The following is a 15,477-nucleotide window of genomic DNA, read 5'->3' on the forward strand; positions in this document are numbered from 1 at the left end:
TAAAAGCTGGGGGTCAACATTTTGATTGGATTGAAATCTCAAATTTCTGGTAATGCCATTGTTTCCAAATGGGAGTACTTCCTTATTTTAATTTATTAGTAAAGGTAAAAGAAAGGTTTAAAATATAGTATTTACTTAAGTTTAGGGAATGAAAATAAGATGCTGTAAAAGTTGTTGGGTGCTGTGGAAACTGCTGGGAGCTGTGAAGTTGCTGATAAAGGCCTCAGTACCGATACCATGGCAGAGGATGTATCGGTACCGAGTGGGTTAGAGGAAGCGACTTAGTGAGCTCGGTACCGATACTAAGTCTGCAAAGGTATCGGTACCGAGGGCCTTCGGATCAGAATTTTAAGGCATCTTTTGGATATTTTGTGCACGAATGTGGACTATAAATATCACATTATGTCACAAGTAGGGCATAGAATAGAAAAAGTAGAATTTATTGCTTTTCTAGATCTAGAATAGATTTGTCTTACATTTTTGAATTATTCTTCATTTTTTAAGCTTAAAAACTACATTTTCTTGCCTTAGTTAATTTAGTTTTTTCTATTTTCATTAAAGTTGTAGCTACGCTCCTGATCTATCATAATCTCTAATTTATTTCAAGTTTTGTGAATCAATATGTTAGCTAGATTTTGTCTTGCTTCTATCTCTCTAGATATGAGTTAGTAGTCTTTTAGGGCTAGGTCATGGGGTGACTAGCACCTCATGACTTGAGTTGATATTGTTTTTCTCATCATAAAGTTTAAATTTTTGGTTCCAAAATCGATGTTTAGTTTGGGTTTGTTTGTCAAATTGCTAAGGTGTTAACCTTTTTGATCATGTGTAGGCAAGAGCGTGCTGCTTGCCACACATGATGCTTGGAGCTCTGTCGCACGAGGCGTTTGCCAAATGAATTCTAGAGCTCGCTTGGTAATCGAACCATATATCTTCCAGGTTGAGAACCTTAGCTGGTTATCTCAAGCCGAGTAATAGGATGAGAAGAATGATTTGACTTGAGTCGTGAGTGTTAAGATCTCCTAGACCTAGCCTGCCTTTTATTCTAGTTTAATCTTCGTTTAATATAGCTTTTACTTTCCACTGATTAAAGTAAAACAAAGTTGGCTGTCTAAAGACCGAAAACCTTGCTTACATCTACAAATCCCGTAACAAATATTCCCTTGGATATGATACCCGGTCTTCCGGATTATTATGCTTATGTTGACGTATTAAACCCTACACTTGAGGTGTTATTCCTTATATTGTGGAGCGAACGAAGCAACAGCTTTTGGAAATCAACATATCAGTGCTATATTAGAGTAGAATCCAATGTTGAATTTATTTCAGCACTGTGATCAAGTGGTTCAAGATGAAATCGATGAAATAAGAGAGTGTGCACTTTCAGAATTTGAACAAACTCAGTTGTGAGAATTACCATATAGTTGTTCCGCCTTTACATGATGTCAAGCAATGTCCTTACTCTTTTGGCATTATTTAGGTTGTTAAAGACATGAATTTTGATATTTGTTCACAATATGTTGTTGACATATCGATATATAGTCCTATTTTGCTTATCTTAGGAAAAAATGTTTGTGGCCAGTTTCTTGTCTAGGAACTATGTTTTATATGTTGTAAGCTTCAATGATTTGGTGAATTGTTCATATTTGGGTGCATTCGTTGCCTTATATTTATGTTTAATGGATCAATGGTTTGAATGTTTATTGAATGTCTCTTTAATTTGGTATGACTATGAGCTTGAAAGATCATTTGGTATCTACCTGCCAATACTATGTAAAAGCTGTTTGTGTGTGTCGTTCTAGGATTGGAACTGAAACTGGAGCTGAGTATTACCTGAGAACTTCAAATGACAAGCTTATAAAAGCTAAGGAATCATTGTCACGGAGTACACATAACTTAAAGTATGTTGTTAGTGTGCTTTTCATAAAGAAATACTTAACCCTATTTGAGCTTGGTGAGCGGCTTGAATGGAAAAATTCGCGAAATCTGTATTTGGTTGAATTCTATTGTTGTTGCAAGGCCGAGATGCATTCAGCCTTTCTACCATTCTACAAATACTCTGATTGTTCCTCATGCATATTCTCCAAAAACGAATTGTCAATTGAAAAATGTTTCAAAAATCATTTAATACACTACAGTACCATTTTGTGTTACTAAGTACAAACAAATATAGTTCTATTTGACTTCTTTTATGTAGCCGCCTATCAAACTTGTTGGTTCTTGGATGTTGTCCTTCGAATCCACTAGACTATGAAAGTGATAAGATTTTGCATATCGTTTAAAAAAAATAAGTTACAGTCATCTTTGCATAGTCATTTGTTAATGAATTGAAAAGCCTTTGTTGAAATACAGATAATACCGGAAGATCTGGGTCCATGTACCTTTGCACCACCAAATAGAGTTTCTATAATTCCCAATAATAATCGATTATTTTATGTCAAATGGTTAATTGACTGAAGTCTGGGATCACAGTGTTCCTGCACACAATCTTGGAAGGAATTATATTATGATGTTTGACTGTGCTGGACACTAGCAATTTGATCTCTTTGTGTTTAGTGAAGAATGATGCGAACTCAACTATGATTGGTCTACTACTTTACCAATTCATCAAGTGAATGCTCTAATTGTGTGGGATGCAGAAATAACTATGTTTAATGCCAATGGATGTAGGTATGCAATCAATATCATATGTTTCTACTTCTTCTATTATATTTCTGATGATGTCAAATGATTGCTAATATTTCGTGTGTCTTCGTACAACTTTAGCTTTAACTGCTTGTCCAACAAACAATTTTAGAGCTTCTAGGCATGCATTGAGGTGCAATCTACTGGTTGGTTAGACTGCTTCACACTTTGATCCATCCTGATTACTGTCTTTCAAAAGCAATGACAAGCTTGTCACTAAAAGCTATACTCTAATATGTATAAATTTATTTCTAGTTATTTATCCTTGTACGCGTGATTTGTAGGAAATTATCTGCACGATTCCAATTATTCTATCAAATCCATGGATATGAACAATTTGTACTGGTGTCAAAGGGCAGAATTTGGATTGTGCAATATGTTGCTGGGCATTTCATTGGCAATGGCTGGAAATCATTTGCTCATGAACACAACCTGGAAAGTCGTAAAAGCATCTCCAACAGAGGTAACAAATACCAAATTTGTTACCTTTGATAGATTGTTGGTACTCCAGCAGAGGTAGCAAATTCACCAATCTAATTTAACCCAACCTTCAAATTCATCTTCTCTCTACAAATTTGTTACATTAGTATCAACCTTCAAACATTAGAATAGAATATTGGCAGCTGATAATGCCAAAACCAAAAGTGTTGCTGCCAAAACTCTATTATTTCTTGCTTCTACAATTATTTTTGTGCCCTTTCTACATTACGAACTTTTCATGTTCCTTTATTATAGAACAAGCCACTCAATCTCTTTTCATCCTGAATCTTCTTCGAGTCAAAAAAAGAAAAGAAAAAGGAAGCTTGGATGCTTCTTCTCCTCAGTTTGGCTAGGGTTCCAACTTCCATCATTCTCAAATCTTGCTTATTTAAATCATTCAAGGTACATGCGGGTTTAAGTATTTTATTTTTCCACATCATCTGATGCCTTGGTATTTTCTACATTATCTATTGCCTTGGTATTGAGTTTCTTTGGTGGATTCTTTATTTTTTTGTAGACTATGATTTTATTGGTCAGTGTTTGTGTATGCATGTAAGGTAACTTTAGATGTAGTTATGGCACATTTCTGAAGTACTTGCATTTATGGCTAAAAATTTCATGCCAATTGAAAAGAAATGTTTGAAATTTTTGTAATTACTTGATGTGTTTTACTTGCATTTGTTTCAGTTTCTGTTGGTCTCCTTTCTTTTTCATTTTTAGTACCAATAGGTAAAATGTGCTTTCAATTTTTTTGTAGAATTGATGAGCAAGAATCATGGAAATTGAGCAAATGGAAAAAATCAGTGGGAGTTCAATTGATTTAGCACTGGAAGAAGAAGGAATCAACATGCCTAATCAAGGAAGGTAAAAAAAAATGGTTAGAATGATATGCTTGGACAACTTGATTGGAAATTTGAATAGCGTGAGGAACTTCTTGACACTCTTCGTGCGTTTTACTCGATGCAAGGGTATGCAATATCTATCAAAACATCAATGAAGGACATATATCTTACTATTGGGTGTGATAGAGGTGGTTGTTATCGGAATAAGTGGCATGTTCCCATGAAGCATCGACAAAGGAAAATGACAACCTGCCTCATATACTGTCCTTTTCAAATTCAAAGTAAGAGACAAGATGATGGATTTTGGGTATTTGAAGTAAAAAATGGCTCAATTACACAATCATGAACCTTCTAGTGACATGGTTGGACATTCTACTTGCCACCATTTGTCGAAGGAAGAGATCACAACTGTTGGTCCAAATAGCAACTCAAGATGGGGGGTGAATTGAGTATCTCAAATATAATGCGGAATTAAAAACTAATTGCAAGAATATAACAAAGAAACAATGAATGCAACAGATTGAGCAAGTTCAAAATATTAAGCAACATAGTGAACTAACAGATGGAGCAAGCTCAAAACCAAAGACACAATAGAAATAGAGAATTGATTAATAGATTTATAGGATTTTAATATATGGAGCTAATCAACTAATTATGCAAGCTATTTAACCACAATTCTGATTTCAATGATATATCATTCTACTCATGCATTATTGATATGCAAAATTGAAAATAAAGGGAGTAGGGAAAAGAGAATCGCACACAAGGATTTATAGTAGTTCGGTCCGTAATTTCACAGCCTAGTCAACTCTTCAAATGTCCAACTCGGGATTTGTTGCACTATCTCCAATATTTACAATTCTTCTAGCTTCGCAAGTGCTAGAAAAGCTTTACAATGAGCAATTTATCCCCAATGGGAATTGGCCTTGATGAATGCTATAAAAGTTATTTTTCCAACAACTACTCATCTGTGTGTGTGGCATATTGAAAAAAATATTTTTGCAAATTGCAAGCCTCATTTGGAACGTCAAAGTCAAGAAGATTGGAGCACATTTTTATCTATTTGAAACCAGGTGGTTAACTCTCAAAATGAAGGAGAGTTTGAGGAAGCTTGGAATTTGTTTGAGCTACTGTACAAAGAGAAAGAATAAGTAATATCCTACATTCGAAGGACATGGCTTCCATTCAAAGAGAGGCTTGTGAAGGCATGGACTGATAATTGCCTTCACTTTAGAAATCGGGTCTTTCCTAGGGCAGAAGGTGCACATTCAAAATTGAAAAAATACTGCAAGTTTCAACTGGTGATCTCCAAGAAGAAACAAATATTGGATTGATGAGCTATCCGGATCCTCTCGCTTAAGAGCTGTGTCTTTATCTCATTAAAGTCATTTTCATTTGCAAGACATATCTTAACTGAACTGTCTTCAAAACATTCACTCGAGCCCAAACAAACAACGTCAAATGAAAAACTCTAAAATGAAACTTGTGTGTCGGTATTCACTATGAATTAAACAATACGAAATGATGAGACATGGCACAATGCAATCGACATGTACGGGACACTTCGTGGCAAGCGTGGATCTTCCTTGTGCCCATAAGATGATTGACTGAAAAGGCAAGATATTAACTCTTAATACAATACACTCACAATGGAGGATTGATGTAAGATCTCTCTCTTAGTTTAATTGTGAACAAGCTGAAAATGGAGCTGCTCTAAAGGAATGAGCTCAAGAGAGAATTTCTCAAGTTATAAATCCATCACTTCCAATGATTTTTGAGCCAACTATTCAAGTTCACAAGGGACGTCCACCGGCATAAAAAAGAAGAAGGAAAAACATCAACTTCTACAAGATTGAACTCTTCAAAATTTGAGCTCACTGATGCACCACGAAAATGTAGCATTTGCAAAGCCATGGGTCATAATAGTCGAACATGCCAAGGCAAATTGGGGCCAAGTTCTGGAGTTGATACAACATACGAGGGAAGTACCATGCATGCCTAACGACATGGATATAATTCTTATTTCAACGGAGTGCTTTTGGTTGGATGGATGACCTGAGGTAAAAAAAAATTGATTGTTTTTGTCGTAATTTTGATACCTCTATTTCATGATTTTTTTAAAAAAAATTCTTGCAGGTAGTAATGAAGGCTTCTCTTCTAAGTCCTCCAAGTGATAAAGAATTCTAGAACTTTTTGAAACTTTTTCTGAAAGTGAAACTTTTTGAAATTTTAGAACTTTTCGTCATAACTTTTTATTGTAGGTTGTAATTTTATTTTGTAACTATTTCGAATTGATGATGAATTCTGGATATGATGTGAACTTGAATTTGTTTTGTTGGCCTTCGGAAGCTTTGTTACTCTGACTTCTATTTGTTATGGAATTTTGTTTTGTTGGCCTTCGGAAGCTTTCAAATTCTAATTGCTTCTTTTTGGAATTTTGTTTGTTACTCTTGCTTTGTAAGCTTTGTTTTGTTACTCTTGAATTCTGGAAATTTTGTTAAATTTGAATTGTGGAATTATACTCTTGCTTTTTTGCCAAAAGAGATAAAGGAGCTTGTTCTGTAATAAAATAAGATGAACAGTTCTTGGTGTAGTAAGGGCACAAAAGTAATTGTAGAAGCAAGAAACAACAATTTTGATTTTGGCATTATCAATTGTCATAATATTCTATTAATTGTATATACAATCATATTATGTTTATAAATAAATATGTACTATTTAATTATATAAAAAAATATAATACATATAATATAATGCTATATGAATAATATATACATTAAATACAATTTATTAGTACTAATTAAAAATTTGTTTCTAAATGTTTCATGAATTATAATAATATTTTATAAAAGCAAATTTCTTACTAGAAAATATTCAATATAGATATAATGCATACATATTAATAATATGCAAATTCATTATATAAGAAATGTCTATTAATATCTATACGATTGTTATATGAATTATAATAATATTTTGTAAAAAAGCATTTTTTATAATAATTTTTTTGTATAATTATAATATATAGATAATGTGTATACAAACACTGATCTAACCTAATGAATAAAAAAATGGGTAAATTTCACTGACCTCCCCTGAGGCTTCCGACAAAACTAGCAACCTACCCTCAGGTTTCTAAAATGCCACTACCCTCCCCTATTTTTTCTGACAATGTCATTATTCCCCCAACCATTACTCTTTCGTCAAAAATCTTGAAAGAAGCTATTGGTTTGTGATGACAGCAGCATTCTATTTTCATAAAATGTCTATTTTGTCCTCCATCAGTCAACCAGCTCACTTCACCATTCTCATTCTCTCTCTCTTTATCTCTCTCTGATCAGAACCAAAATATCACTCTTTCGAGAAAACCATCCTCCATCCCTACCAAATAAAAGCCAAGCACAACACACCATAACCAACCACCACCTGTAATAACCCATCATCATTCACCATTTCACCCAACAATCCATGCGATTTGTAGCCTCTCAACCAATCCCACGACCATTCACTGGGGTCTAGGAGAATCCGTCATTGATGTAGTCGGGTGTCATCCTTGACCAATTGTTGGCTCGTTCCACTCCAAACTAGAAAATTCGTTTAGGCATAGCTTCATTAGCTTGATTCCAAATTTTATGTTTGTTGTTAATGGGTTTAATAGTTAGGTACACCTGTTCAATTTTTTTTGGCCATTTTTGCATAGGAAGGCTGCACTGGCGTGAGGTCGGCTAATTTGTGGTTTGGTGAAAATGATATTGGCACAGGTGTTTTGCAACAGTGGCAAAGAATTTGGTTGGATGGATTGTTCAAATTGAAGTTCACGTGATTAACCAATTGCTCAACTAAAGATCCCATCATTCAACCAAAAAGCAAAAGGGAAATAATTTCATACTCCCTTTTTGATATCTACACTCCTTTTTTTAGTGAAAGAAATACACTAAAAAAAAGAAAGAAAAAAGAATGTGGACATTGAAAAAGAAGTGTAAAAATCACTACCCAAGGATAACTGTGTTGGACTAATAGAAATAGATTGGACTAAATTTATGATGTGATATATTATTTGTTTCTTTTTATGAGAGGAACTTAAAACATAAAAAGTTTTGGTAATTTTTTTTAAAATTTCATTGAAGAAAAAAGGTCTTTAGTGAGCTTTTTTCCCCTAGTGGTCAGGGCCTGGAATTTGGGTGTTTGATTTATCCTAAGATTTCATGTTCAAAGCCCTCCAAGTAGAATCAACTCCTATGGAATTTTGCTCGGCGCTAGTTGATAGTGGGATTAATCCCCCAAATTAGTGGAGGTGTGTGCACACCTAAATTATTAAGAAGGTAATAAAAGTTCTCAAAAAAGATTTAAGCAAACAATATATATACACACACACACCACGGATCCAATGAGGGATCCTTTACCAGTCTACCGTGTGGACCTCCCATTTCCCTAGAAAATTTCGATGATCCGAGCCGCTCAAAGTGTGCAGAACGTGATTTTAAGGGTACTCGCGAGAAATCGGCAAAAAAATGACCGGGAAGGGCTTGATTTGTGCAGTTTTTTACTGAACCATTCAATGAAAACTGCTCCGATCAATCTCTTTCCGGTCATTTTTTTTGCTGATTTTTCGCGAGTACCCTTAAAATCATGTTCTGATCACTTTGAGCGGCTCGGATCATCAAAATTTGATCGGGTATATATATATTGCAAACCTATCCTAAACCTTAGCGCTCAAACTCAGTAGCATCAATAGTGTATAACATCTATGCATGGACATGCATTAGACATATACTTGGATAACAGTTAAGATCGTAAGTGAAATTGCAATTTATACACTAGCAAATAAATAAGAAAAAGTTTAAATACATAACTTTAAAACACAATTTCGGACACAACTACGTCCGGAGCCATCCGTTGCATAGGAGCCATTCGATGCATGTGAATCCCTGTGCAATGAATGGCTTCGAATGTAGTTGTGTAATGTGTTTCAACATTGTATTTATATCATTACTCTATAATTGCTCTAAAATCTAAATAATCACATAATCATATTGTCAGAAAACTTTAGTCGGCTAAGTTGGATATGAAGGAGTTGAAAAAAGATGGAGTTGGAAAAAAAAAAAGAAGGCCTCATACAATTAAATGCAGCTATTTATGGAGAGGGCATTTTGGTCCTTAAATGTTGAAGGTAATGCCATCTATGTTAACTTATGGGAAGGGGGAGTATTGATAATGTCAGAAAAAGCAAGGGAGGATAGTGACATTTTAGAAACTGGGGGAGGTTTCTACATTTGTCAGTAACATTAGAGGAGGTCAGTGAAATTTACCCTAAAAGAAATTTAGAGATGAAAAAGAGCAATGAATTTGGGTAAGCTTCATTTTACCTGTAGAGTGGGCATTGAATATTTTTTCGGTGGAGTGGGGCAAACCCAAATAGAGTTTTTACCCAAATTTCCAGCGGAGATGCTCTTTATGGCCCCATGTCGTACGTCCCCTACCCCAATTCTTCGAAGTTCAAACTTCGCTCCTTTTCTTAACTGAAAGATACCAAAAAACACTTCAAAGCACTGCTAGTTGGGCCCACCCTGTTAAACTTTTGTCCTTAATCCTGCAACACTCCTCAATCATGTCCTTCTACTCCTCACTTTTTCCCAGGAAAATTGCACTCCTTTACCTCTTCACTTTCCCACTAACCAAACAATGGTACATTGTTAAAGAAGTAGACCCTTCTGCACTATTAGGGTTTTCCTTTTGGCTTTTGTTCCGATACCCTTTTCACAAGAAACCCATTTTGGGCTTACATAAATGGGTTTCATGATGGAGAAGAAGCTCTTCTGGTTACAGTGGATTGTTCTTTGCAGTTTATTGCTTGGAGCTGTTGTTTCCTCAAAGCACCATGGTAATGGTAATCTATTTCCAGATTTGCATTTCTTTCTCTCTCTCTTTTTGAACTGTCTCTTCTTGGCATCTTCCCAATTTCTCTTAGTTCATTGTTTGTTAGTTTGTTGATGGGTGTTTTGGAGGTATTGTTTGATTGTTCTCACATATTAATGGGTTCCTTACTTTTATTTGCCGTCGTTGGACATACAACTTGATTATTCATTGACTTAAAGTTATTTGGAACGGATGTTTAAATAGACACAAATGGTAGTGGGGGAAGCTCTGTTTGAAGGCAACTTGCTACTTAGTGGAGTGATAAAGAATGAGCTGGAAGAATAAGTTAGTAAAACATATTTGTAGTGTCGTAATCGAGTCAAGCTGAGTTTGCCACTAAAAGAAATGAGTCGAGCCGAGTAGTGAGTAGTCCAATTATGAAAATTTTAAAAACAACTTAAAAAAATGTGTCCAAGTTTGGTTTGTTTATGATGTGACCTCAAAGTGGGATGAGCAGTTCCTTGCATAAAAGAGATGGACGACACAATACCAGTCTTTTTTGGTAGAGAGAGAATTTGACAGCAATGGCACTGTAGTTAGTATTGTGTTTGGTGTAGCAGTAGAATTGATAGCAATGGCACCAAATTTAGTGTTGTTTTAATTATGTAGAGGCTATTTCTTATGCCCACTTGGCCAGTCGGCCACCCAAAAAACAGGGACACTGGGAACCTCAGGCTCTGATTGGATCACGGATTTGTGGAAGCAAATGAAAATGTAACGGAAAAGAGAATAAGAAAATGAGTTATTGAATGGAAACGTATCATTGGGTTTCCCTACATAGTCTCTGGGTAAATCCTTCCAAAATATGTGATTCAAAACACAATCTGGTGAAAAGAAGTGAAGGAGTAGCGCTTCACCACTTGCTGTTCACAACTTGCTGAAAAGAAGTTTGGATACATGCTGCGGTTGGGAAGCTTGTAATTGACATGAGAGTCGAATTGTGACAATTCTAACATCGTGAGAAGCATATCTGAAAGAGTAATTCAAGAGGGACTTCTGAACATCATTTTTCTAATGCATGGGAAGTCCGGTTTACATTAAGGAACAACAGATTGGAAAGGACTTGCATTATTTTAACCATTGAATTAGAGGGTCGACAGTGAAATGCTGCAATGAATAGGAGCTATAAACTTACTTAAGGTGAGTTTGGACTTTGGAGATTCAAAAAAAAAAAACTTCAAAGATTACCCCGATTCTGTAATGATTAGGAGATGAGAAGTAGTAGAGTATCTCTTCATGAGGGAGAACAAAGGAATTGCGCGTTTCTTAATTGGAATTTAAGAATTTGGTTTATGTTGTTTTTTATATGCAAAAGCTTTTGGAGTGAGAATGTTAAGTTTCTTGGCTAGTTACATTCGAGTTCCAATCACTTTAATGTGAGCGTTGACAGAGATAACCATGAAGGAGATGGTTTGTTGTAGTAAGCTTGGTTAATGGAAGCCATGTTGGTTTTGGGTAGTGAGAGAGTAAAATTAGAGAGGCATACGGGTGATATAGACTTCCAAAAATTGTGGAGTTAGACATTGCACATGAGTCCAAACTATGAGGGGGTCACCTGTTAAAACTTTTGAACTTCATGGTGTTGTGTGTTCTTTTGCCAAAATAGAAGGGGCAAATGCAGCTACCCTCATTCCATAGAAGTTGGAGATTTTTTTTGGCCTTGCATATGCCAAAGGCGAGCTAGTGATGAAATTGCGGGGAGAATGTTAAGTTTATTCGACACTCCTTACATTATCTACTAACAATATATGCAAGTATTCCTGCATAAGACGGACAAATGTATGTGCGGTATATATTTATGACACGTCCTCGGCATGTTTTGTCCTGCTATTCTTTGAAAGCACATCTTTCATATCAATAACTTGTCCATACCCGTGCTACCTAGTCTAGCCACATTCAAATCACAACCACTCTAAAATGAGCAACTTCTAAAAAGCAACTTATTAACAAAGACTATAATGTTCTATTCAATTTTCTAAAGCCATTTTCATACAACCGCACCATTCCATGCAATCACATATCCAATAACCAATGATGATTCTTTGGAGGAAACTCATACTGAAATCCGCCATATGGTCTCTTCCTTGTGCACTCCTTTTCCAATTATAACTTCGCACCTTCAAATTTGGTTAATCCTGCTACCTACATTAACAAAATGAAAAAAGGATGGAAACATAAAATAGGCTAAGGCAGCTCATATGAATGTAAATATCGCGCATAAGAACCCATTTCCTGGTGGATGACCCTTCTGTTTACTTTCTTGACCACCATAAATCATGCATCGAGCAAATTTGCAGCATATGCAGGGCATTTGGCATTTTATTGAAGTAAGTTCTTCGCTGAGTCCCCACCTTTAAATAAATTAGGGATAGATATCTGATCTGAGACTACAAATCAACTTTACTTTAGAGGACCAAATCGGGGTCTTTGGCTCTTTGCTATGCTTCTTGCTAATTTGTGAAGTTATTTCAGCTCGTATACTGGAAAGCAGCTCTTTTAGTTTTAGCTGTGTTATTTTCTTTGTCCATCTTGAATGTTAAATTTCTTGGAGGGTTCCAACCTAAAACCAATTGGCTATAAATGGAGTAACCTCTAAAATATATTAACCAAGCTTGGGTGGCTTAAATGAGCAATGTGGGACAAGTCTAACATTGAAGTAGATGAAAGGGCTACATGAAAACTGAAAAAATGATATATTTTTATGCATTTGTGTATGAAATGTTATAGTTTCTGCATGCCCTGAAAGGCTGAAGACAAAGATTCATTGTTCAAATAGGAACCATCAAAAGTTATAGCAAGATGTTAAAACGACACTGTTTAACATTACCTAGAAGTTGGTCCATACGGCCAGTAAAAATAGCGGAAAGTCTAGGTACACCGCATGAAAATGTGGTGACCGTCCACCGCGCGCCTGGCCGTCCACCGCGCGCCTGGAGTGGGCCCCGAAAAAATACAGAAAAATATTCATAAATTTTAAAATAATATTTTATGGGGCCCCGTAAAAAATTAGCTCCAACGGATATCGGTAGGTATGTTTTTCAGAATTCGTAGGAATGAAACTGTTTAGTTTTGCAGTTTCGTCCCTACAAATTCAAAAAACATATCTAGTGATATCCGTTGGAGCTGATTTTTTACGGAGCCCCATAAAATATTATTTTAAAATTTATACATATTTTTCTGTATTTTTTTGGGGCCCACAATAGACATGCGGTGGACGGTCACCGCGAAATCCATGCGGTGACCGTAGTCCTGCTCTAAAAATAGGGACCATAGTTGATACGACATCTGACATGGATATATTATTTTATTTCAAATTCTAAATCAGAGCCCATATGAAAATTTTGAAATGCATCTTTTATAATATTCAGAGCCCATAGCTACATGAGTGCAAAGGACTTGGTGTTTTAGAAGTGCCATAGGGTCTCGTTTTTCTGGATTCGATTGTAATATGATAGCTTTGCCATGTTGAACTCATATCTGCTCATGTGACTTTAGAGCCTAGTGGATACTTTTCTGGTTCCACATGTTGCTACTTAAAGTAGAAGTAAAACAGATGGTTCAACTTCTCAACTGTGCAGCAACTTGGATATTTATTTTGAAACTTACCACCAATGTGGTTTGTCTTATTGGAGTGCTAAATAACATTTGGAGCTACTACAAAATAGTGAAATACGGACAAGAACACGCATAAAATGGACGAAATCAATAACAAAGTAAATCATTCACTTCAATTATTGTAGTGATTCATTGTGCAAAGTCTAACATCTTGGCCTTAAATGGACTGCACATGCAGAAGAAGTCTACTCTTCTGCTATTGAGCTCTTCTTTCGCTAATAGTCGGAGTTGATAACACAGTTGTATGCATACTTTGTATGGTTAAGGTGCCATAAAGGGGTAGACTTTAGCCTAAATTCACAAGACTGCTGCTATGGTACAGTTGGTGCTAAAAATACAACTAGATCTGGCATTAAGGGTGTGTTTGGAACTTAGGAAAAGTAAGAGAAAGGGAAAAGAAACAAAACGAAAATTTTCCGCTGTTGAACTTTTTTTAGCTAAATAACTGTGGGCTGTGGCTGCTCAGATGAGTTGGAATTGAAGGTACAAATACGAATAGACTTTGGAATGATCAAAGACCATCAAGGATACTACAGTTTGGTCCACATTTACGAGACTGCTGCTAGGCTACCCTTAATCTAAAAGTGGACAATGTCCATAGATCTGATATTAAGGGTGTGTTTGGACTTTGTAACTTAGGGAAGGAAAGGGAAATAACAGTTTTCTATCCCTCCTTTGTTGTGTTCCTCTTTTCATTCATATTTATCAATTATCAATGATATTTACTTTATCTTGGTAGTTTCTGCCAGTTTTTTTTTTCTTTAGGATTACATTAGGTGAAATAATTATCTTCTTTCTCACTCTCCTCTCTTTTTCTTTACAAAACCAAACAGCTGGAGAAAAAAAAGTCCTTAGACTCTTCTTTTCTTTTCCTTTCTCTTTCCCTTCCAAAAGTTCTAAATACAGGTTTAATTGCCGCACTTAGATTTCTTGGATAAATCGCATCTTTTGCAAACTGTGAATACTTTCAAGGACCAATCAATAAATTTTTGTTTACGCATTCATTTTCTGATTTATGGTTTTTAATGCTACTTCATACTACAGGAAACCCTGCAAATGATATAGTCGACATTATCAACAAAAACCGAACATCCCAAAGGCTTCAGCAACTCAACAACAGTCCTGGTCTTGGGTGCATTGCCTTGCAATTTGCAGAGGAATGCAAGGGGAACTGCACGACCAACAACACCATAAACTGCCACCCACCAGAAGATGATTTCACTGAAGTTTTTGCTCCCAATTGCGGTGTAGAATTACCCACTTTCGGCACCATTTCAGGCCTTATCGTTGGGTGTCAACACAAATACCTTGAGCCGTTAGAAGCCTTCTCCCAAGCGCTTGTTCGAGACAAGAAAAGTCTATCTCTGCTAAGTAATAAAACACACACTGAAATTGGAGTAGGGGTGATTAGAACCCATAAAGGGTCTTATTGGTGTGTTTTATTCAGCACTAGTGAAAGAAATACTTCATTTGTCCTTGAAGATTTAGGTCAAGGGATCAAGCAGAAGAAAGGGTGCTTCAGCGGAACCAGTACTCCCTGCAGCAGCAGCAGCAGCGGAAAGAGAAAAACCAGCGTGTTTTTTTACTATATTTTTCTTGTTTGCTTTCTTTATATGTTGCTGTCGCAAGTGTTCTACTTCAATGTATTGTGAGACCACAAAAGAAAAAGGCCTTCAGTGATGTGATGTTGTGAGATTTTGTTTTCATTTCAGCTGAAGAGAATGTTGGGAAGGACACTCCAGATGCAATTTTGTGTTTACTATTCAAATTTTGGTAAGAATTGTGACATTTGCAAGTGTGAGACTGTAGAAAGGAACCTTGATACCAATATCCTGAGACTGTACAAAGGAACCTTGACACCAATATCCTGAGACTGATACCAACATCCTGAGACTGTACAAAGGAACCTTGATACCAATATCCTGAGACTGTACAAAGGAAC

General features: G+C 35.9%; 1 protein-coding gene across 1 annotated transcript; it reads left to right on the top strand.

The window, feature by feature from the left end:
• The first annotated feature begins 9,531 nt into the window (after window positions 1-9,531).
• Window positions 9,532-15,303, top strand: LOC131318910 (uncharacterized). The gene is made up of 2 exons (XM_058348955.1): window positions 9,532-9,885; window positions 14,580-15,303. The coding sequence occupies exons 1-2, from the start codon at window positions 9,792-9,794 to the stop codon at window positions 15,185-15,187; spliced, it is 702 nt and encodes a 233-aa protein (XP_058204938.1). The 5' UTR covers window positions 9,532-9,791; the 3' UTR covers window positions 15,188-15,303.
• Window positions 15,304-15,477: the final 174 nt, after the last annotated feature.

The sequence above is a fragment of the Rhododendron vialii genome, chromosome 1a, assembly GCF_030253575.1.
Source record: "Rhododendron vialii isolate Sample 1 chromosome 1a, ASM3025357v1".
Lineage (NCBI taxonomy): Eukaryota > Viridiplantae > Streptophyta > Magnoliopsida > Ericales > Ericaceae > Rhododendron > Rhododendron vialii.